Source organism: Acomys minous (assembly GCF_964271855.1).
Source record: "Acomys minous genome assembly, chromosome: 7".
NCBI lineage: Eukaryota > Metazoa > Chordata > Mammalia > Rodentia > Muridae > Acomys > Acomys minous.
Genome location: NC_140488.1, coordinates 17,416,222 through 17,440,387, shown reverse-complemented (window position 1 = coordinate 17,440,387; position 24,166 = coordinate 17,416,222). Strand labels below are relative to the sequence as shown.

The window sequence follows — 24,166 nt, the reverse complement described above, 5'->3', positions numbered from 1 at the left end:
GTAAATAACAACATAGACTTTGGAGGCTGGAAAATGTAGAAACCTTAGTATCCTACTGGATCAGTGATAATCATCAAACACTTTCTCATGTCTTTGTTTCAAAAGGAAAAGTGACATGCTTGCTTGTTCTTTACATTTCGAAACCCATGTGATAAGTATGCATTCTCTAGACCACTTGTGGTTAAGAACTTGACCTCTGGGATCTTATTGACCACATTTGAGTTCCACTTTCATTACTTCTAAGCTGTTTGATCTGAGGGAAGATATTTGTCTACAGCACCCCTTTTCATATTCACAAAGTGAAATAAATTATATGCATGCATGTGTGGAAACACACACACACACACACACACACACACACACACACACACACACATCCATACATCCACAGAATTGATATTCTAGAATTGGTTCATTGTTAACTTACAATGGTCAGTTGGCATTTTCCAGAGGCAGATAAACAAGAATAATGACATCTAGGCTTCTCAATGGTTTTTACTTTACTTGAATTCAAAATGGTAGCCAAATTCACAGCAGTATGGTTCAGTGTTTGAAGCCTTAAACAAGGAGTTTCTAAATCCCTTAGCAATGAAAAAATTTTGTGACTAGACATGGTCAAATGATGAGGACTTCTCTATGCCCAATTGTTTGTCAAAATAATGGCAAAGGCATTTGTGGAAAAAACAATGAATAAAAACAAAACAAAACTTTGATGCATGGAAGTTTTTACTGGCCTCTAGCTCTTATAAAATGTCTTCCATTGTGTTGTAATCCCTGCTGTGGCATGCAAGTAAGTGTGTAATATAGATATCCCATTCCACAGATACTTACACTCTGTACTTTTAACAGTTGTGGATCTCAGGGATAAACTGATGTACCTGCTAGAAGAAAGTTCTCTGGTGAGAACTTAAGAGTTACACTAATCAAAACAGTGTCTTCTGGACAAGACAAACCCATTATTCTCATGAACTTATGGCACCAGTTGCTGCTTATACAAAACTTCCACAATATCAAGGCACTCATAATTCCAACATAGATGGTGGAGGGGCTCTTGAGGCCTTGTCACTACAGGAGGACCTATTGGCAATCAATGATTTCTGAAGGGAGTCAGCTTTCATCAGTGGTGTGACTCCTGGTATTTTGTCCATGCTCTGGTGTATGTCCCTACATCCATGCATATATGAACAGCACTAATTAAAATTAGTAAGGCAAAAACAAAGAGCACATGAAGATGGGAGGGAGTTTGCTGGAGGACTTAGAGGGGAAAATATATAGTGGATATGATTCATATGTATTGTATATAGTTATAGTTTTCAAATAATGAATAAATATATTTGAACAAAACACTATTGGTTAAAAGTAATTCATCTTCTCAGTTGTAGCTAGCTCAGCTTTATGATCATAAAAATCATTCCAGAAGAAGAATCATCTCTATTCTTTCTCAAACATTTTGCTGTGTTATTTCCCATAGGAATTTGTGTGAAACTCTTTAGTTTCACAATGCTTTGTACAGTGCATTAGGTACCCTGGAGAAAGACTTTGCTATTTATAGAAACCTCTTAACTCTTTTAAGGCTGAATAAATAGCATTAGATAACACGTGTCAACAATGTACAAATGGCACCCATGGGGCCCAACAGTTGGCAAACTCTTTATATGCCTAACTCATTTCCTGCAAGTCATTTTTAATGTTCAAAGAAAATCAATATAGAACAAAACAAGACAAGGATGGCTTTCTTGAGAATAAGAAACAAAGAAGCATAGGTCTAATATCTATTTCTCAAAAAGACCTAGTTGCTATTCCTCAGAAATATTCCATTCATGAAATCACTAGGAAAAACAAAACATCAAATTGAAGGATTGTTTCTAGAGGACAGAATCAAACCAGATAGCCTGGGGCAGCTGCCTTATCTAATAAGATGGTTTGAACTTAGAAAGTTGCACATAAATCAATGCCTGCTTAAATACAGTTTGGAAAGCCTTTACAAAGCAATTTTACAGTAGGTCCATTAGTAAAATGAACAATGACTCCTATTTATCTCTTATTTAAAGTCAAATGTTCAAAGAGTAATATTTAAAATCTGATTTACTTATGGCCCAAGAGATCCTTGCTGAATTCCTACATAACTTAAGCAACTTTTATTGTAAGATCGACCTTATAGCATTACACTGGTACACTGGTATATTATACATAGTATTGAAAAGAGAAGACAAATTTTGTCAGATCAGAAATCGTATGGATGGGCTGGAGAGATGGCTCAGTGGTTAAGAGCACCATCTGTTCTTCCAGAGACCCTGAGTTCGAGTTCTAGCAACCACACTGTAGCTCACAACCATCTATACTTGGATCTGGTGCCCTCTTCTGGCATGCAGGTATACATGCAGATAGAGCACTCATATGTAAATTAAATAAATAAATCTTTAAAACCACCAGTCATGTGGAGGCACATATTTGACACATAGTCCTCCATATATGATGATATAATCCCTGTTGCATTACTCCATTTGGAATTTCAGCTTGTATTAAAGAAAAAAGTATGTCAGGTACTACAGCATGCAGGACAATGCCCATGTAAACTATTAATGAACACAGAGTTCAACCTAAATGAGACATTTATATCATCTGGACCTAGGGGAACATCATATAATATCGAATTGAAAAAATGTAAGGACCAGAAGATGGTCATGAGCTATGGAGCGCACATGAGTTCACTGCAGCAGATAATGTTTGCTAGAGGTGGGAGTATCATTTTCTTCTGTGTATCCACTGAGAATCAGCCTGTGTTCCAGAAAATACACCCCAAATAGACACATACAAACAATTGTCGTTAAACTTAATGTGCGCTTGTTGAGAAAGCAGAAATTCAGTGGGAGAGAGAGAGGGATAAGAAAATGACAAAAATCACTACATACATGTATGAATGTCTCAAAAAAATTGTAGTGACTCATTCAGACCTAATTTATCATTGTCTTTAACAATAAAAATTATCCTTTATCAGTTTTTGGTGTTTTCCATCAATACTCAAAGTGGCCGCATGACTTAGAGCCCATGACAATCGCTACTCTTTTTGCTTCTAATCATAAAGTTAGGGAAGTTGAAGTGGTTTCGTATTGCAACCAATTCTGTGTTCTTTCTATTCTGCTAACTGACTCTCATGAACACACTGTTGAAGATGAATTCTGAAGCACTGTCACAGTATCACTGACAGCAGAAGACCCTAGCAGCAAATGATATGATTGAGTGGATTTTCACAGCTCATAATAAAATAATGCAGAAAATAAAATCAGCCACCAAAAGATGTTTGAGTTTTTTTTTATTGTTGTCTTTGTTTTTGCTTTTTGTCTTCAAAGTTGTAACCTGCAAGAAAATCCCATGTGGTGTCTTAACTACCTTGATAAAGTAATGAATCTATTGTTCACTCTGCATTTTACATTTCCATTAAGAAATAACAGCACCCAAGAGATGGATCTTATTGTGTGACATATTCTGTGAATGTCAGTTAGTAGTAAGACAAACATACTCTTAACACCAATGTGAAAACACAGTGTTTTATAATTCTAAAAAAGAAAAAGAATGTATTATTATAACCATTAAGAGGTAACAGAGTTCTATGCTATGCCCCTTGCCTGTTTTCTAAAATGGTAGCATGTGCTCTTAACTGAGAAACTTATATCACTCAGTTTTTATGTGTCAGGAAAACATAAGCCATCATCTATAGTAAACTCAGACCATTTAATTTCAGGCAAGTACTGACAAGAACTAAGGTACAAGAGTTCCACAAAGTGCTATGAAATAGAAGCCAAGGGCTGATTTCAGAAGTATCTAAGGATAAGAGTGATACAACTAGGTTGTGCTCACAGACAGGGGCCTAGCATAGCTGTCCTCTGAGAGGCTCCACCCAGCAGCACTTAAAAACAGATATGGAAATGTGCAGCCAAACATTGGGCAAAGTGTAGAGATGGATAATAGGACCTGGATGTGACAAGAGCTCCACAAAGCCAACTAACCAGGGCCCAGAGGGGCCTGCTGAGACTGAAGTGCCAACCAAGAACCTTGCATGGACTAGACCTAGACCCTCTACAAAGATGTAGCAGGAGGGCAGCTCAAGCTTCATGTGGGTCCCCTAGTAAGGGAAGCAGAGATCTTTCTGACATGGACTCTGTTGCCTGCTTTTGATCACTCCCCCCTGGCGAGACTGCCTGGCCAGGCAAAATGGGAAGAGGACAAGCTCAGTCCTAATGTAACTTGATGAGCTGGGGTGGGGAAAGGGGGCTAGAATCCGGATGCAAAGTGAATAAATAAATTAATTTTAAAAACACTGATAAGACTAGGTCTGGGAAGAAGATGATGGGGTTGGATTTGAGCAATGCTTTTACAAGTTTTGTATTTGACCAAGTTCTGGTGTGTTGCTTTGTCTACAATAAAAGACAAAAAAAGAAGCGAAAAAGAAAAGAAAGATACATTAACATGGAGATTAAGATACTAAATACATCAGGCCTTTTATTTATAGATTAAAAATAACACATATGTTTAAGTGCTGTATTTATTATTAACAGGGTATTCACAAATGTAGTGTTTTATAAATTTAATGTACTTAGTACTCTATAATATTTTGTGAATAAAAATATTAATTTAATCAACTATTAAGAACTGCCAAAGTTACCAACAAATGTGTTGGTACACAACAGTTACAGGCCATATCTAGTTTAGATTACTTATCGTCTCATCATTAAATCACATTATTCTTCTAATTCTTTTTGGACCTCCCTTTTTTCTCACCTACAATCTTAATCAATCCTCAGTGTCCCTTATGTACAATATTGAGATAAAATACACATGCTTCAGTATTTCTGCAGAATAGATATTTTAAAATAATTTTCTGGTAAAAATTAAGTCTTCAAAGAAAGGGTGATTACAGATATTGTTGTTTCTAAGTCATTGTCTGATGCTAAAGTGAAGAATGAAGTAACATGAAATAGTATCTGTATGCCTTAAGGCATTATCTCATTAAAGTTTCTCACACATTGAAACTCAGGCAAACTAACTACTAATTAAACGTCTCCATACCAGGCATGTCCAGTGGGCAGCACAGAGAACACATGTGTCCCTATATAGCTATGGATATGTCCCAACACATCTGTAGACCACAGTCTCGGTAAGTTGGACACCTGCTTGAAATAATCCAAATTTGAACTATCCGAGGTTTAAGCAGCATCTATGAGTGATGCTCATAGAACTGTGGTACTGAAATTTTGGTAAGAAGATAGGTGATCACCTACTAGATAATCTGAGCAATCTGGAAAGCTGTGTCTTTAATTTGTATCTACTACTCATCTGGGGACAGTTTCCACACGGAAAAAATGTGGTCTATTTTTAACTTTCCAATAGAGATAGAAACACTAGGGAATACATGAGTGTCAAAATTTGATATTCACAAGTCTTTCTACCTGCATGTACTTCCTCACAATAGAAAAAGTGCATTTCTAATGAAGCAGGAAAATATGAGTGAACATCTAATTCTTTTTTGAATAGAGACTTTCCTTCCACTGCTCTTCTACTCTGCATATATATATTCAAGACAAGACAAAAGATGGAGGAAAGCCAATGGAAAATGACATATAATGTGGTGTCTATGGTTCTCAATCAGAAAGAGAGGTTTGAGATGTAATGGTTGCAGTATTGGTCTACCATGAAACCACAATTTATAATGCTGAACCTCTGGGTTTTTGCCTGTGGTATGGGAAACTAACTTTCTTTAAAATGTTTTTCTGAAAAAGACCATAAAAGAGGGGATTCATCACATCAGGATCACAATACAATGGTGGGTAGTCCCTGGTGTCAAAGTCAGAAGTATGTAAAAAAAAAAAAAGAGTTAAAGAATAAAAAAAAAAGGGTAAAGCATGCTTACTTACTATTCCTGAGAGTTTCCCTTCTGGAGAAAACAGAATGTAGTGTAGGAAAGGCAATATGGCTTTTCATCCCAATTTTCATACTTTCTAATATTGTGGCATTTATTTTTTTCTTATCTAATTTGATCATACTAAAGAGGAAAGTGTTATTATTGTTATTTTTCTTTACCATGGCTAGCATTTCATTTTCTTAAAGATATTCAAGAATCAAGATCATGAGTGTTCTGGATAGTTTCTGTCAACTTAACACAAACCTAGACATAGCTGAGCAAAGGGAATCTTAACTGAGAAACGCCTCCATAAAATTGGCCTATAGGCAAGTCTGTGAGCTATAGTATTAATTAATGATTAATATGAGGTCTCAGCTTACTATGGGTGAGAGGTGGACCTGCATTGTGTAAGATATCAGGGTGAGTAAGCCACAAGGAACAAGTCAGTAGGCAGTGGTCATCCATTGCCTCTGCTTTGGTTCCTGCTTTTAGGTTCCTGTCTTGAGTTTCTACCAACTTCCCTCAGTGATAGTGTGTGACCTGAGAGATTAAATAAGTCCTTTCTTCTGTAACTTGGTTTGGTCATGGTGATTTATCCCAGTAATAGAAATCCTAACTAAGACAATGAGCTTTGGCAAAAACAAGAAACTATCATCTCATAGCCAAAAACCCTCTTGTTTTTTTAAAGGCACAAAAATTCAATGTTTTATGAAGTCAGGCTTCAATAGATCTATTAGTCTAGTTATTTTCATCCTGGCTGACCACTACACTGCTAGGAAACAGAGCAACACTTTGAATCTTTCCTTATACCGTTCAAATTACACAAAATAACAAGAAGAGATTTTAGTACTCACTCAGTCTGTGCTTTCATCTTACAGATAAGGATACAGAGACCTGAGGAAGAAATAGCTTATCCATCATTAAATTGCTAGGAACACATCATTTAGAGAAATAAAAACAAAGCTAGAAACAAGGACTAGATAAATCACAGTTGCTTTTGAAAAGAAAATCAAGCAAACATACTAAATTATCTAAGAGCTAAATTTGATTTTGTTCTTTGATAATCCTTTGGAGTATTAATTTTCTCTGTACCTACTGTATAACCCTCAAAATAGAATGCAAAGTCCCACAAAAGTCCTTTTGTTATTGGTATCATATGGTTGATGGCAGTGTAAATGAGCCAAAAGATGCAGGAGAACAGTATGGTTCTTTTTTAAATTGGTTGTGTCAGGCACTGGACTTCCTGAGTGAAATAGTAAGTCTAGTATGGATACAATTATAGGTAAGTCATGTTCTTTGAGTCTGAATAGTTGGACTGAACTTTCTAAACTTTAGACTATTGGCTTATATTATGAAAATATGTAAAAGAACACTGAAGGATAGTTGTCTCTGTTTTTAATCAACCTTGGACAAGAAAGAATGGCCTAACCAGAAACTTTCTAAAAGGACTACAACAACATTTTTCTGTACGAGCTTATACTTGTGTCTAGACCATGCTGTAAATTGGCTTCAACCCTCTTCCATATGTGAGAGATTTTACTCTAAGCTCCTAGAAAAAGAAGACTCTGTACAAAAGTCTCCAGGTCTTTTATACTAGGCACATGTTGGAAACCAATTTGATACTCATCAAATGACTGTGTAATAACTAAATTATCCTCCTGTTTCATTTTTCTTGCATGAAACCATCATATTAGCACAATAAGGCAGACTTTTGGAGGAGTCACAGAAGGACTGGAAAGAAATATAGAATTTGCATTAAGTCAAAACTATTATCTTGTAGCCCCAAAGAGGAATTTTGGTTATGAGTAAATAAAAGTATTATGCTTGGCTCTAGATAATCTATCTACTGGATTTAAATGCTCATCTTGTAGCTCAGTGTTCTTAAGAAGACTCCTCCTTTTGGGATATCTGGCAGAATTTATATATATATAGGAAATTTATATATATAAATTTATATATATAAAGGAATTTATATATATAAAGGAAAACTGCTGAATGTCATTAGGAATAGGTATGTGGACACAGTATTTACTACCATGACATTTTCAGGTCTTAAAAAAAAAGGCATATATATATATATATTTGTTGTTGCTCTGAAAATGAGGAGATGCCATTGGTAGCTATAAGATAGGGTCTAGTGGTGCTTTTCATTTTTCTATGATTGACAAAACATTCAATGTCTCTTTCTCCAATGTCAGTAGCACTGGGATTATATATCCTATCACATCCACCACAAGGTCTGGCATGAGTAATTGAAGAAAAGATAATCTACCAACTGCTTTTACAAAAAAAGAAACATTAGCAAATATGTTCAGTGGCCTTATATCTCAGTTTTACATACCATATTAAATTAGTACCATTTTATATTCTGTGTTAACTGTTTTTAATTATTAAAATATATTGGCTGATGTGTCCAAATATATATGGCAAACTTTGGTACTGTTTTACAAAGTTGACAAATAGCAAGGCTCTGCATAATTCTTGATACACAGTCAGCTTCTAATTTTCTGTGTCTACTCGATGGACCACTTCCCAGCAAAAGAGAAGGTAAAGTTAAGTCCACAGTTAAAATCTACCCTTCTCTCTCCTACTATTGAAGCTTTCTGTTTCTTATTCAAAGCCTTGATCAAGGCTAAGGGGTGAGGGAGGAAAAAACAGGATATCAAGGGGTTTCACATGCCGCAGGAATATATGTTTTCACTAGTAAAAATTCCATGGGCCACTATTAAGACCTAATCTGTAGAGTATAAGATACTGCCTAAAAGTATATTTACTTGATATAAAGTTATAGGAAGAAATGGTAGTACTAGATGTGCTGAAGGAAAACTGCTGAATGTCATTAGGAATAGGTATGTGGACACAGTATTTACTACCATGACATTTTCAGGTCTTAAAAAAAAAGGCATTCACCATAAAGTTTCCAGGGACTCTATCATCTGCAATTATTGTAGCAATTCATTGTAGCTGAACATAGTTCCATAATAATAATAATGAATGGTTCACCTATAAGGTTTCTGTCATAAGGATATATTCAACCTTGAACAATGAAAAGAGAATTAACTGAATCTCTGAAGTTTCTCGTCCAGATGATACAAGCATTTCCCTCCTCATGAGGCCACTTAGAAAGAGTTATTTGATTTTGGTCAAAAGCACAGTCTTCTTAGAAACCTTATATCCAATTCTGCAAGGCGAATTAGCATTTTCTTGGGATCTACATTCTCAAAGCTGAGATGAGCATTCAGCTGCTAACATATTGTTTACTCAACATTTCTTCATTGCCAAACTTGCTTTTTGTAAACACTTTGATTCAGCAAGATACCTCCACAGCTAGATAAGGAATCAATTTTCACAGAGGACTAAGAGTACATTTATCTGTCAAGTTGGCAGAAAACTTTAAAGTCATAGAATACTATCCTTGATTGCAGGATATTAATAAAGCTTGGTGGAATGACAGGTTAAAAATTTAACCCCTGGGGCTGTAGAGGTGACTCAGTGATTAAGAACACTGTCTGATTTTTCAGAGGACATGGATTCAAGTCCCAGTCTCCACTTAAGTTTATGAGCAACTTATTTTTCTAGTTTATTCATTTCACTCCTGAAGCCTCCACTTGCTGTTATGATACATTTTGTTTCTTAGTTTTTATTATTATATAATTATAATTTAAAGTTGTATATGTTTATGAGGAATGAAGTGACACAACAGCTTTTAATACAGCATCAAAGACAAAGAAAAAAAAAGCTATCCTTCAATTCAAAAACTGGACATTTTCTTTGCTGAGAACATTCAAGATCCACTCTCCCACAAATAGTGAAATGCACAGTGCTTAATGATTAGCTCTATTTGTTTGTTTGTAAAAAAAAAAGATCTTTGGGGGGAGAAAGAAAAGAAAATAAAAGAAAAATATGAAAAAGGAAGGAAGGAAGGAAAGAAGAATAACCAACCTAGCTTCTCCTATAGAATAGAGGAAAGTTGGTGCTTTGTGGTTATCATTTGTCCATCCTGCTATGTCAGTGTCTATAAACTACCAGTGCATATTCTCTATTTCTATGAATCAAGTTGCTTGGAATCCTCACAAAGACAAGAAGTATGTAGTATTTGTGTTTCTGTGTTTAGCTCATTTCATTCAGTACTGCATGGTTTAATTCCAAGTTCTTGTAAATGTCTTAATGTCTCCGTTCTTACAACTGAATAGCATTCCATTGCCTATGTGTATATGTTATATATACATAACACTTTTATTATCATTCTATCTGGTGATAGACCATTAGTTAGATTAAATAAAGTGGATTCTGTAAATAGTGCTGCAGTATAGATATCACATTATTGTACTGTCTTCAAATCTTTTGTGAAAATAGGAAGAAGAATAGACCAAAAATATACAGAAGTGTTTAAATAAAAGTGAAAACTTCTGCTATACAAAGAAAATAAGTAACAGGTTAAAGAAACAACCTATAGACTAGGAGAACTTTTTCGAAGCTATATATCTGACAAAGGATATCTATTCAAAATACATAAGGAACACAAAAACCTCTGCAAGGAGAAAACAATCTTATTAAGAAATAGGCATAGGATCTAAATAGGCCCTTCTCAAAGGAAGGCTTATAAATGGCCATTGGCATCATAAAAAATTCTCAACATCACTAATCATTATGAAGATGTAAATTAAAAGATATTAAATGATATAAAATCTCATACTTGTTATAGTAACTATTTTTAATAATCAAAAGTAGCAAATACAGATAAAGATGTAGAGAAAAAGAGGCCTTGTCCTAAAGTAAAGCTGACTTAGAGTCGGGGCCCCTTAAAGCAACAGTTCAGAAATGATCTTGGTTCTCTGGCCAGAAATGCCAGAAGAGAGGTCCAGTTCTTTATTTTTTCCTAACTACGCTACCTAGCCTAAAGGGTATTATTTGTGAGGGTGGGACAGAATCCCCAGTGTAGATGATAATCCCTCCTGATGAATTGCTGTGGATCAATCAATATTCAAAGAGATGGTGGACTATATCCATTCACTGATTTCATCCCATCTCTTCAATGAACTGAAAGATACCTAATCAGGGAAAGGGATGGCACAGTAGCTTTAAAGGCACACCAAGAGACTGCTATTTCCTTTGGGTCAAGAGAATGAAATCTCTGGCCTTGGTGGGCCTAGCATTTCAAACTACCCAAACCTAAGAGATAAATCAAACATACGGCTAAGGCATCATCCTTCAGGAAGGCAATTTCTTCTTTACATAATGCTATGGTAAAGAAATGGGATGGCTACTTATCCTTTTAATAAGACAATGCAAATTTCCTTCCCAGAATTCCATATTTTCTGCAGTTGTTATGGAGTCATCATGAGGATCTGTTTGTTATGTCAGCCCAGGACTCAGAAAGACAGCATTATCATTTTTCCTGTTCTTTCATTAGATGTTAGCAAGAGCATCAGTTTGCTCTTTCTGGTACTTGAGCTTTTTCATTCTTTTTCTTCATGCCTCTTCCCTACCATGTGGCCAGCTTAACTCAAATGGTGTGTCTCTTTCTCTTCTTCATCTTCCTTCTCTATGCAGTTGTCAACGTTTAGAGTTTGCTCTCCCTAGGCTTTTTATTTAAACTCTAATAAAAATCATGCTCAAGACTTAAATAAGTGAATAAAGAATGTTAATTAGTGCAACCATCCTGGAATGTTTAGAGGCTCCTCAAAATAAACTAACAGAATTATATGATTCAACAATCTCCTTTTTGGCATTTACCTGAAGGAATCAAAATCAGTATAGCAGAGAGCTGCTTGCTCTTTAGGTTGGAATATTAGGCATGGGCTGATGAGTCCTTATGAATGTATCACCACCCTAGGAGTCATTCCTGAGAAATGTGAGGATCACATCATATGGTATCTGACTCACAAAACAGCAGCTCGATAAATGTTGCATGAACACATGAATTAACACATGAATGAGTGAATGAGTGAGTGAGTGAATGATACAGAATGGATTCATGGGGGCATGAATAAGAAAACATGGAGGACCACACTCATCCCAGAACACTTTGGTCACCCTGGCTTCCCTACTGTGCACCAATCTAAGTATAAGGTGGTGTTTTAGCTACCCTGTTCTAGAATGATTTAAAATGCAACACAATCTAGCTAATAGGCTACCTCCAAGTTGTGCCTTTCCTGTCAGTCCTTAATTCCTTAGGGCAGATTTAGTATTTCTCTTGTCACGCTGTGCCTAGTACACAGCATAATGCTTCACTTTGCAAAACACTCAATAAATATCTATTGACAACTACATCCATTCTGTTAATGGTGATTAGAAACACTCAGTTATTTGCTGCCTGGAATTAGGGCAAATGGCCCATTGAACTCAAAAATATCCAAATTTGTTAGATGAATAAGTTGTTTGTAATGATGAATATTTATTGAGTGCTTATTTTTGCCAGACATTGTGCTATGCTTGTGAGATCTCTTCAGTCCAGCTCTACTGGCAGGGAGGAAATAAAGGCTGCATGTTGTAATATAGTCCTCTTCGAGGAGGCGCCTGCCTAACATACCCATAGCTGTTTCCAAAGACAAGCTGCAATATAGGAAAAGGTTCTCAAACTGTGCTCATTCACTTTGGGGACCTTTTTTTTCCTTCTTCAGCAAATATGCTGAGTATATTTAACCAATTACCCACTAAGTGAACAGCTAACCATGCATGCCAATTAGAGATTTACTGAATCAATGCACGCATCTTCTAACATGGCTCCAAAATACTACCTTCTCAGAAAAAAACCCAAATGAGTACAGAGGAAATAATAGCAGAAGAAAGAACAAGAAAGCAAAGATTTTGGCTGCCAGCTTCTATAATCCCTACTTTTGAAATATCCTTTGTTCCACTCTTGGTACATGAAAAGAGCCAGAGTTTATTCACAGCCTGAGGCAGCCTGCTAGACAAATGTCCTCACTGTATGAATGGCTTTTTTGAACCCACATTATCCTATTGAGGGCTATGATTAGTCTGAGCTTTGCTGGGCTGGATGTATCCCAGAAAAGACTCCAGTAGAACAACCATGTGAGCTCTACTGCTATGCTGTGTTTTCCTCTAATGAACTATTTTAAATAGTGACATGTACTCACTTGTGTGTATTTGTGAATATGTAAATTCAAATCTAGCCTGAACTGTATCCAATGGCCACAGAGTACAACAATTTTCATGTGTGTGTATATGTGTGCACGCATGTGTTTGAATCAATTGTGTCATCACAGAAACAATGGCAAGTCTGCGGAGGTCTTCAGTGAAAATGATGTGCATGTTCATAGAGAGAAGATGGAGAAAGGGAAGAAGGGAAAGGGCACAAGTGATAAAGAAAGCAAGAGAAGAATTAGAGTAACTCTAAGATGCCTATGTTGATCGCCCTAATCTCCCTGTCCTGATGGCTTAGATGAAACAAAAAGAATAGAGATCCTACCATTGCATCACTGCAGAAAATTTGTTTAGTACAAAGTGTGTGTAAAAGCCTAGACTTCTAGACCACCAGTTAAACACGTGAATTCTCACTAGGAGCATCCAAATCTGGAAATGCAGGTTTTTGTGCATGTCGCCTGAGAAACACAACAGTTGAATAGTGTGGTGGTCCACAGAGCCAATGTTTTCATGATTAGCTGCAGCCAGTGGGCATTTTTACAGAGAGCAAAGGAGAATTAAACCATACAACATAACCTCAAGAAGCAGGTTTGCATAACCCTCTGCCTCTTGTGTATGATAATATTCAATGTGGAGAATACCTAAAATAAATCCTCCATTGAGTTGAATAATTCAATAATCTATTCAGAGATTTTTGGTAGTTCTGTAGCATTAACTCTCTTTAGCAGTGGGTTAGATGTTCCTTATATCTTCTCTCTTATGCTGGGAATTAAAAAGAGGAGGCAAGGTATCAGAGGAGCTGAAGTTTCACAGTGCAGAGGAAAAGATTAGATGTAGAAGTCATGCCTACTTGACTTCACATCCCCATTAGGACAATGATTGGCTGTGAAGCTATGTAAACAAGCTGATTCACATATCTACACTTCAGCCTCCACATTATGCCCTCCAAGACAATGATGACTATCTTTTGGGTGATTGGAAAGATTAGCAAAAATAAACCTGAAGTGACTGGCACAGAAATGATAGGTGAGCATTTACCCAAAAGAGAACAAGGAACTTCTTGCCGAGAACACATCCAAGCAATATCTGGTTCTTCTTTCTTCGTCGGGAGAGAAATTGATCACTGGGTATAAATCTAGTTCTTGTGAAAGTCATAACTACTACTTAACAGACAGTGATACAAGCTTTGGCAGGATTTAAGTCACTTCCCACTGTTTCATCACAACAGGACTTAGGTCAGCATTAGATGTTATTGTATGGAACATGATTTTTGAGGTACACTGGCCACTAAGGTGATCACAAAGTGGCCAGTACCTTAGCATCTTACTCGAGCACAGTGACTAAACATCAAGGTAGAACACAGTAGAATGGGAAATGCACTGGCCAAGTCAACTTTGGAACTTTTCTGAGAATATATATCTTAAAATAGCTAGGTCTCATAAATAGATATCTGGTAACACCTGGGTGGAAGTGGACATGTGACTTTCATGTGTTGAAGTGCGTGTGGATTTTGGCTGTGAGGCAAGACAAGGGTAAGTGCTGATACACTTTCTCCAGGCATTATTCAAGCGTCTTATTTGTAAACACACTGATAAGTGCTGTGGAGTATAACAAATGAAAACCAGAATGCATATCATTTAGAATACTCAGGATGACTTATAAATGGGGATGCAAGGTGGAGGCAATTAAAGCCCCCTAATCACCTCAGAATCAGTTTTCAAATACATGTTGCTGTGATCATTTTAAGCCACAGTAGCTGATTATGTCTATGTGATAAGAAGGCGGTGCCTCAGTGCTGACAGTCTCTGGAATCCTTCAGGGACTGACATCTAGGTCCAAAAGTAGCTTGAGGAGAGTTTTATTTATCATTTTACTCCAGGGCAGTACTAAATTAGTAAAGAAGTAGCTGTACTTTTACACTTGTACAGCATCTCAAAACATCCTTTTTTTTTTCCATCTGTAAGTACATTTATTCACACATGGGTCAGGAGAAAGCTCTTCTGTCCACTATTAGACGTTGAGACAAGAACAAGTGCTACAGCAATTGCTTATAAGAAAGAATGTTGGTCACAAGGTAGCAGATTACCACACTACTGTGAAAAAGTCTAGTTCATTTTATAAAAGCACACAAAAAAAGTGAGAAAACTTTTAAAGGGTGTGTGTGTGTGTGTGTGTGTGTGTGTGTGTGTGTTGGAGCCTGTGGCTATCTTCTATGCCTTAAATTTCTAAAGACCAAAATAAGTACTGCCTGTCCAACTGTGACCTCTAATCATAGGGCACCTCCAGAAGAGGCCCGTGTAATCAACATGATAAAATTTCTGAATTGACAGCTGACACCAAATGCCAGGCCTTTTGCCAAGGTGATTTTTTCCTAATGCACTGATTCCAGCTCTGTTGGGACACTACATTCACATTGGGAGTCATCGTCTAAAGAGCTTCCAACAGAAGAATTCCTACAGCATCATTGCTGGTTGGTTGGTTTTGGTGTGATGCTAAGCTCAAGCATCAATATTATTGAAAAGGTCCTCAGGTGACTTCACTGTGAAAATAAAGTTGAGAATTGCTTTCCTAAAATGGTCATTACATGAATGCAATCCTCACTTCTAGGGCTGGCCTGTGAACTACTGACATTGATCACTTTTTTTTAAGTTCAGTGTATTGTCTTTCGCATAGCAAGGCAAATGGGAGCCTGAGAGGAAGGGATCAACTCTGATACAAATGTACTGCTCAGTAGAGCCACCAGAACTTTTCCCATGGTGAGTTTTGTGGGACGTTAATAGAGGTCAGGAGTAAGACAGTTGCAGTAGCTACAAGATGACCTTTAATACAGAAGAAAGGAAGACAGCTTCATAATCAGCTACATTTCTCAAAACCTTTCATGTAGGTATGCACATTATCACTCTCTAGGAGTGGTATTTAATTTGTAAAACACATTTCACTGTAGAATTCTTTTTACAATTCCTTTTACAAACCACTGGCATGATTAGTGGTTTAAGAAACATAACTGAAAGCATTCATCTGACAACAAAACAAGCATGTGCATCATCTAAAACAAAACTCAGAGGGTTGGGATTAGAGATCAGTGGTAGAATTTTTTGTCTATTATATTTGTGGCCCTCAATGCCATGGCCCAGCCCTGCAGGTAACCAAAGACAAGCTAGGCACAAAATCAGAGGCAGCAGTACACTCTAGTAACACTTATTCTTCAAGTAACAAAATTGGGGACACCAGAAAAATGTCATCCAGGTCATATTTTTATGCATATGAGAGATGCTGGGCCCTAACCACCTGGGCAAAGGAGGATAAATTCTCCCTAGTGGCTTATCAATTGGCTGTGAAAAATGGAAAGGAGTTGCTGAGATAACACATCTAGAGATACTGTTGGCAACATGCTCTATAATTTAATGGTTTTGAAGGGGAGAATATCAGTATGATTGGATGGTGTTAATATTTTCCATATATGATACTTTGATTGACTTGGACCTTCTTATTTTAGTCAAAATCACTACCGTACACCATCAGTCCCTCAGTGGAATTTCACATTTTCTCATAACAACATGCTATATTAAACATAAATACATGACTTCAATTCACCCAGAAGAAATCTCTAATCTTAGTATTAACTAAACAAAACCTCAATAAGGGCAAAACATTGCTACTACAATGGGAATGCTTAAACATCAACATGGTAGGAGCTCTGTCGCTTAAAACGTGAACCATATTTTCAAAGAAAGAATGATTATTGGTTTCTACTGTAGAATGCAGCCTGGGGCTGGAATCAGGATGCATATATTAAATAAAAGAATAATAAATGCCCATTGTATCCTGAAATTGAATTATATATATTTCTTTGATTAGATCATGAGTTTTCCAGAGAGTAGAAGCTGTGCCCAAATTCTGACTTGATTTTATATAAGGTGAAGAAATAGGAGAGAAGGGTGCTTGGGTTTCAGCTTCATAGATTGCTTCCTGGGCTTGTTAGGAAACAAGCTGTCTTTTAGGAAATAATTGACGCGCAAGTAAAAGAAACGCATGAGGATACATCACAGGGAAAGGATATGGCTCACTCATTGCTGATCAGCAAGGCCTTCACATTTTGGACTGTGATGCTGACCTGTACTTTTATCATTCCTGACAAACAGCAATTAAACTGCTATTTGCTTCAATGAGTGTAGAAAGTTCTCTGGTGTTCTTTAGTTATTTTTGAGATCACAAAGAAAAAGCCAGGTGACATAAGTCACACTTGCTCTGCAATAAAAACTATTAAGCATAAAATCTTTATATTTGCATCATCATCTAAGCACATAGCCCCAGTTTTTAATAGAAAATAAACTTCTTCGAGATTGTCATCCTCGGGGGTGGGGGGTGGGGGGTGACACACAGATATAACTTTCCGAAAACTCTTTTTCAGATATTCAGTATCAGAGGTGGTTACTTAATTGTTACTTAACAACAAAGGGATTTAATGGGATTTAATAACAGTAGTTTAGTTTTATCACACTGCCTAGTAATTCAAATCAATGCTGAACTTTTTTTCCAAAAGGAAATTGGTGTTAAAATGAAAAATCACAACAATAACAAATAATATTTTTTTAAAAAGATGAAATAAGCCCTACATTTTCACAAGCATGTTGCTTAATATTTGCCCACCTTTCCCCTCTCTTAATATCTAGGCAAGGCAGATATTCATGATGTCCAGTCCTTGCTCTAAGTTAAAGGAACCAAGGCAAGAGTCAAAACAGCATCATTGATGTTCTTACAAACACAACCTCTTAAGCATTTAGCATTAAATTTTGCTTTCTCTTCCTTGGTGAAAGTTATGGTATGTGATCACCAAGCTCTAGGACATATTTTATTCCCCAAAGGTTACTTGTTGGTATGAGAGTTGTCCCAAGGGATAAGAATATGTGTGTATATACACCCCCATTCACAGAGGAATACATAACAATATACAGAAATATCTGCTTACAAGATGCTGACCAGTCACTGAGCTCAATACAATTTTTTTATATCACATCAGAACCTCAAAAGTTACTATTATAATAAAATTTGCACTGTTAAAACCCAACAATCCACAATTTCTTTGTCTTTCTGGATCTTCAACACTGTCCACTTGCAAGCCTGGCTCTGACTCTCTTTGTAACAATCTTCAAACATTAAGAAAAGCCTAATGAGTAGCATTTACAAAATAGAAGCTATGCTGAAAATAGATTGGCTTCCAGAAGTTGCACTAAATCAGTGGTTTCATTTTGGCACCCATGGCATAGAAAGAGAAAGTGAATAAAGGAACAAAGCTATGAAGATTATACTTTCTCTTGCCAAAAGGCTCCTGGAACCACAAGAAAAATATGTTGGTAATGATCTCCACTCTCCATGCACCAGCTTTTTTCTAACAAAGAACATTGCTGGTATTGAGCCAAATTAGACCCTCAGATATTCATATGTTCTTCTTCAGCCAAATTCTAGTGCACACATAAGTGCTTGCTTATTTCATAAGTGGATTATATAGAAATAATCACATCATAGAAACCCAAAGTGCTTGGAACAGATTTAAAATGTTGTTTTTAAATTATCTGTCCATTAATAAAAGCCTACTTATAGCAAAATATAATTGGCTTTATTGTGTCAAAAAATAAACCATAACAAAGCAGTGAGATATTTCTAAGAAATTTTGCATGGATTCTGAAGAACTTTAACATAATCCAAATATGTCTTTGAAAGATAGATGGCTCTGAACCATGCTATTCATATCAAATCTCAAGTGGTCACAAACTATAGAAATAGCCTATTCCTTCATAACCATTGAGAGCCAAAAGAAGCATCAAAACTTTGCAAAAGAAGAGGGAAAAAATCAGGCAGATTTTTATCAATTCATTAAGAGAAAAGTAGCTTTTACATAATATATACAGATAATTTCATTCAAACTTTTAGTTTCTTCCAAGTCTTAGCGATTATTTCAATTATTCAATTGATGGTTTCTAAAGTTATACAAACATCCAAACAATGGACAGATTGACCATTGTTTTTATTCTTGCTATGAAATTGTAGGAATCCATATTTACTGCCAATTAAAGTCTGATGCTAGAACATAGTGACCATGAGACAGAATACATCATCAAGATTAATCATGTGACGATAAAACATTTTCATGTAGCTATACAGATTAGCTGTAATACCCATTTGAAGTAAGGAAGCCTTTTTATTTTTAGTAAATATAGCAAAATGCTACAGCTTTGAGACAAAACTAGGAACTATAACTTATTGCATTGAAAAACCAGTAGTGCAAAAATCTTCCAGGTGGCCAAATTGGCCACCAAATCCTTTCAAGTCATCAGATACTTCACCTCCTGGAAGGAGAAAGCTCCCATTTCCTATATGAAAGCAAGCATGTTATTCCAAGGTCTGTCCACAACACGTTTGGTTTGCCACCATATTTGGCACTTTGGATGCTATGAATCTAGACAGGAATAAAGTGATTTCATTCAATGGTCAGTGTTCACCAAGAGCACAAGAATCCTTTGAAAGGGTAAAGTATGATTGCAAATAGTATCAGAATGTCTCCAAAGAAAGCTTGATGAACGTAACACTATTCATAAGTGATTATTAGGAACAAGAAAGGAAATGTTAGTTCTGCTATGTCAAAGTATCTGCCTTCCAGGAGGACAATTAGTCATCTGAAAAAATTCAATGTCTATCTTCAAAATATTTCAGGTGAGAAAATAATAGTAGCATTCAACATACTGACAACTACTGAGTTTATGGGTTTGAAATGACAGAGTGAAAATTATTCATCCCTTGTAGAGAGTCTAATGGATATTTGTTTTCTAATAATCTGTATCTGAAAACGGTCATGAGAGTGTTCACATCTTACAAATGTGCTTGAAAATGAACAGAACATGTCAAAGTATATGTAATAAAAAGGGTCTTACGTTTATCCAATTGTTTACTTAATCTAAAATATTGCAAAAATTTTTAAAGTTTCTAGCCAAATGCTTAACTGAACTTAACTAGTAAATTTTTAGGTAATGTATTTTTTTTTTATAACAAACTACATACAGTAAGAACAGGTGTGAAACAATCAGGAAGCCATATATAAAAGTTATATTCAAAATGTTTAGCTCTTTTGTATTTGGCAAGTTTGTTCAAAATTCTATCTAGGCAACTTTACAGTTTTGTACCTAAATATACTTTATCATATCTTGTATTTATCAGCTTAAAAATATCTTTCAAGCTTTCTCGACCTTAAACCATTTTCTTATCCTAAACAACTTTCTTAAGCAATATTTTTATTACCTAAACCAAAATATTCAGTCTATTTATCAGTATAGAAATATCACTGTGTATATATACATACAGCAGAACATACTGAAATGTATTCTATATAATGAAATAATAATCACTGGTTAATTTTTTTGTTTCAGTAAAGTTTCAGTCAGTTCATTTCTTCTCAACTAATGCACCACAATATGAAGTTCACCATTTGGAAAAGGTCACCTGCAGGTGATCATTTATTGACATCAGAACTCTCAGCCAAAGTAGATAATTTAGATTAGCAAAAATATTATTAGAAAAAATGCAAATGTTTTATTTATTACCCAAATAGACCTAAACATAGATGGATAAATAATTTCCCTTTTTCTGCTTGTGAAAATTTAAAAGAAAAAGAAAGGGACATTTTGCTTTCAAAACCATGAACTGGAGCTTCTTTTACATACCAAACTTCAAACAAAACCAAGCATTATTGTTTTCCACATTAGAAACATGGCTGTAATGAGAATTCTTATGAAGTTTCAAAAGAGCATCCTGATATAGGAACAACGTCACTTATAGAATATATTAAAATATCATGCAAAAAGTATACTCCAACTGTCATTGTATAGATGAATGCTGTTACATCCAATGTTGTATACTGGAAAGCTCCATCAATCATGAGTTACTAGAAGATAATTTCTTACTGTAAAAGAGCCTATCACAATATGCAAAGGTCAATTTGGAAGTTAAAATTCACATTGACAACAATAGAAGTACCATATTGTATTTGTAATATGAAAAAAAAAATCATCCTGTTTGATACATGCAAAAATGTTGGAAAGCAGATAAATACCCTTTCCAGGCCAGAATAGGTAGGTTAGAGATAGATGTGTTACATGGACCGGAACGAACACTTGACAATCTGAGCTTAAGGAAGCAGCAAGTTGAGTTCTCCAAACCTGTATTGAGCTGGGGGGAAAAAAGATTAAAAACTCCTCATGGCTTCCTTGAGACATGCATTTCACTGTGGCAAAGTGCAAGTGGGCGTGCATTACATGGGGAGTCTGGGGCTGGTTCAGCGAACTAAGTTGATCATAAGCATTTTCCCGAAGCAGTGCAGAAGCTTTATGGAGTGGAGAAGAGATAGAAAAATTGAAACAATCTCATTATTTCCTTTTAGAAGTGTCATTCCTCAGCTGACTGCTGCTTCAGGAATGCAAGGTGATGGGAACAGATTTGGGCAGGTGTTGGTTACAGGAGCAAGCAACTTTGGCAGCCAAAATGAAATAGTGTCATGACATCAACTGAAAATGTTTCAGCTACAAGAAGCAGGATGCTGCACACTGTGCTGGGGTGACTATATTCTACTATGTCCCATGCGACACAGCGTAACACAGTCACCAGTAAATCAGGGTCTCCTATAGCTGTCACAGGGACCGAACAATACACAGCACACCAGATGGCAATGCACAATCCAAAGCAGGAGAGGGAGAGAGAGAGAGAGAGAGAGAGAGAGAGAGAGAGAGAGAGAGAGAGAGAGAGAGAGAGAGAGAGAGAGAGAGAGAGAGAAGGGAGAGAAAACAAGCAAAACACGTGTCTGTCGTGCACAAACCTTCGGGTTCTGTGTTTTCTTTGTGGTGCACTTGCTTCAGCGGGCAGCAGAAGATTTCGTGACACTTAGCACGAAAAGGGGACTCTTTTTTCTTTAATTCCGCGGATTGGATGGAATCTTGTCGTAACATAATGTATTCCTGTGTGCCAGGGGGGGCGTCATCCAGAACTGTGGTCACCACATAACAAAATGAACTCAAGTTAGAGCTTCAAGAAAGCAGTGAACATCTTCAATCCATCCTACTCCCAGGGAAGACTAACTCAACAGCATTTCTTAAAAGCTTCAAGGGGACACATCTAATAATTTGGCAAATTCATTTTAAGGGGTTGAAAATAATCCTGGGAAAAGTTCGCTACTAGATAATCCATACCCACTTTGTCGGTACAATGAAAATTTTAACAGTGTTAACTGTACCCATAGTGAAATAGTTTCATTTTCATAAGCATGTTGTACTTAAGGGAACACCATGTAGAGCTCATATATCCATTTAAGAGGCCACATAAATACGTAGAGATGAAATGACCAATGTCTACCAATAATCACTTGTTTCTCTTTTCAAACTGATCCTGACAAGGGCCTGACTTGCAAGTTGCTCTCTGTGCTTTAACTTCCAAAGAGAACCAAAAGCCCCTGTAAATATCCTTCAGAAGGAGGCCCCCTTCTGCCACGGGTCTAGGGGACTGGAATAGAGTGAAAGAGGGAGGGGTGGAAGCAGAAGATAGAAGTGATGGGATAACAATTGAGATGTAAATCTGAATAAATTATTTAAAAAATAAAATTAAAAAAAAAGAAATTCTGAGTGTGGATGTACTCTGACATCATACTATAAATATGCTATTTTAAAATGTTATATTGTTGGACACTGGAAACCATGTTTGTGAATTAAAACAATATTATTGATATATTTAAAAAGAAGACTGAAAAAATATCCTTCCGATGTTCAAAGTCCTTTAATGAAGACAAGAGATTCCCACTGAGTGCTCAAAAATTAAGAGTGGATCAAAAACATACCTGGCTGAATTGTGAAAGGACAGGGCAGGTTTGCAAAGCTGGGCCTCAGATGTCCTCTAGGTTCCTGTGAGCCCAGATTTGCTTATCAGACTCCCTGTGTGTTTCTTAAGCAGGTTCTGTTTCATTGCTGTCTTTCCCTGGAAAAGCTGGATGTGGGCCTTAGAGGGTCCACACCTACTTTCTTTAGTTTGAAAACCACCCACTGAAGTGGGTGCAAATTTGATTTGCATTTGCGAAAACAGGGAACTGACCCAAGAATGGAGGTTTTCTTTCACACCCTTCCCCAATGAGGCCACCCCATTTCCCCAGGAGTGAGTCAGCTCCTCTAAAGCTGTGATTAATGGCATGCTGACTCATTCTCCTCCCCCAAATGCATACACTTAACATGCATTTAGAAAGACTGATAGATACCACCGTCCCATTTCTTTACAGGGAGAATAATGCCTGTGCTGTACAAAATAAACAACTTATGGCTGAATTTAGATGATATGCAAAAGTCTTGTGCTCAGCAAAGAATTCAAAATTCATTGGCTGGTGTTTCAGTGGCCTTTAAGAACTTTCTTTCATGTAGGGGAGGGAATGGTACAGAACACAATAATTAAAAATTCCCATTTAGGCTTTAGAAGACGTCCTTGCTAAAAAGCCTATATGTATAAACAGTGTTATTAAATGATGCAAGAAGGTAGTGAATATTTTAGTCTGATTTTCTTCTAGCATGCAGTAGCGGTAATGAAAAATATTATATAGACACATCATCGCAGCTTTTCCTGGCAGAGAGTTCCCTTCATCTGCAAGCAGTGTTACTATAACCTCTTAGAATCTTGTTGGTGAATGCACATGCTTGCTAGCAACAGCTGCTATTCAAAGCATTTGCAACCATTTCCTGCCATGAGCAGATAATCAGGATAATATACAAACTTCTCAAATTCCTGTATCACAGCTGAAGAAAAATGCAGGTTTTACCATCCAAAATATTAAAAGAAAACTCTCCAAATTGAACACATTCACCGTTATATAAAAACCAAGAAATTCCATTTTTAGGAACTGCGATATACAAAACATTTTATTTAGATTAAAAGGCCTTTGAGGCTAAAAAAGAAAAAATGTGACTTTTGGATAACGTATAAGGAGCTTGTTACAAGGGACTACAAAATGAATATCAGCAAATTGTCTTACATTTTCATTGTTCAATACCAACAATGATGTCACAAATGGGCATTTCTGGAGATTAATGGTGGACCGAAGCTAATAGCCTTTGGCTGACTCTCCAGCCATCAGCTTTTTCC

The 24,166-nt window shown here is 36.4% G+C and overlaps 1 protein-coding gene across 4 annotated transcripts in view; it reads right to left on the bottom strand.

Moving 5' to 3' along the window:
- Positions 1-24,166, bottom strand: part of FGF13 (fibroblast growth factor 13) — a 511,366-nt gene that overhangs the window by 174,984 nt on the left and 312,216 nt on the right. For 3 of the 4 annotated variants that reach the window (XM_084789203.1, XM_084789202.1, XM_084789204.1), the window contains one exon: positions 21,870-22,037. The exons of the other annotated variant lie outside the window; for it this stretch is intronic. In XM_084789203.1, coding sequence (XP_084645329.1) covers positions 21,870-22,037 — 168 coding nt within the window. The remainder of the gene's footprint in view (positions 1-21,869; positions 22,038-24,166) is intronic. 4 annotated transcript variants of the gene reach the window in all.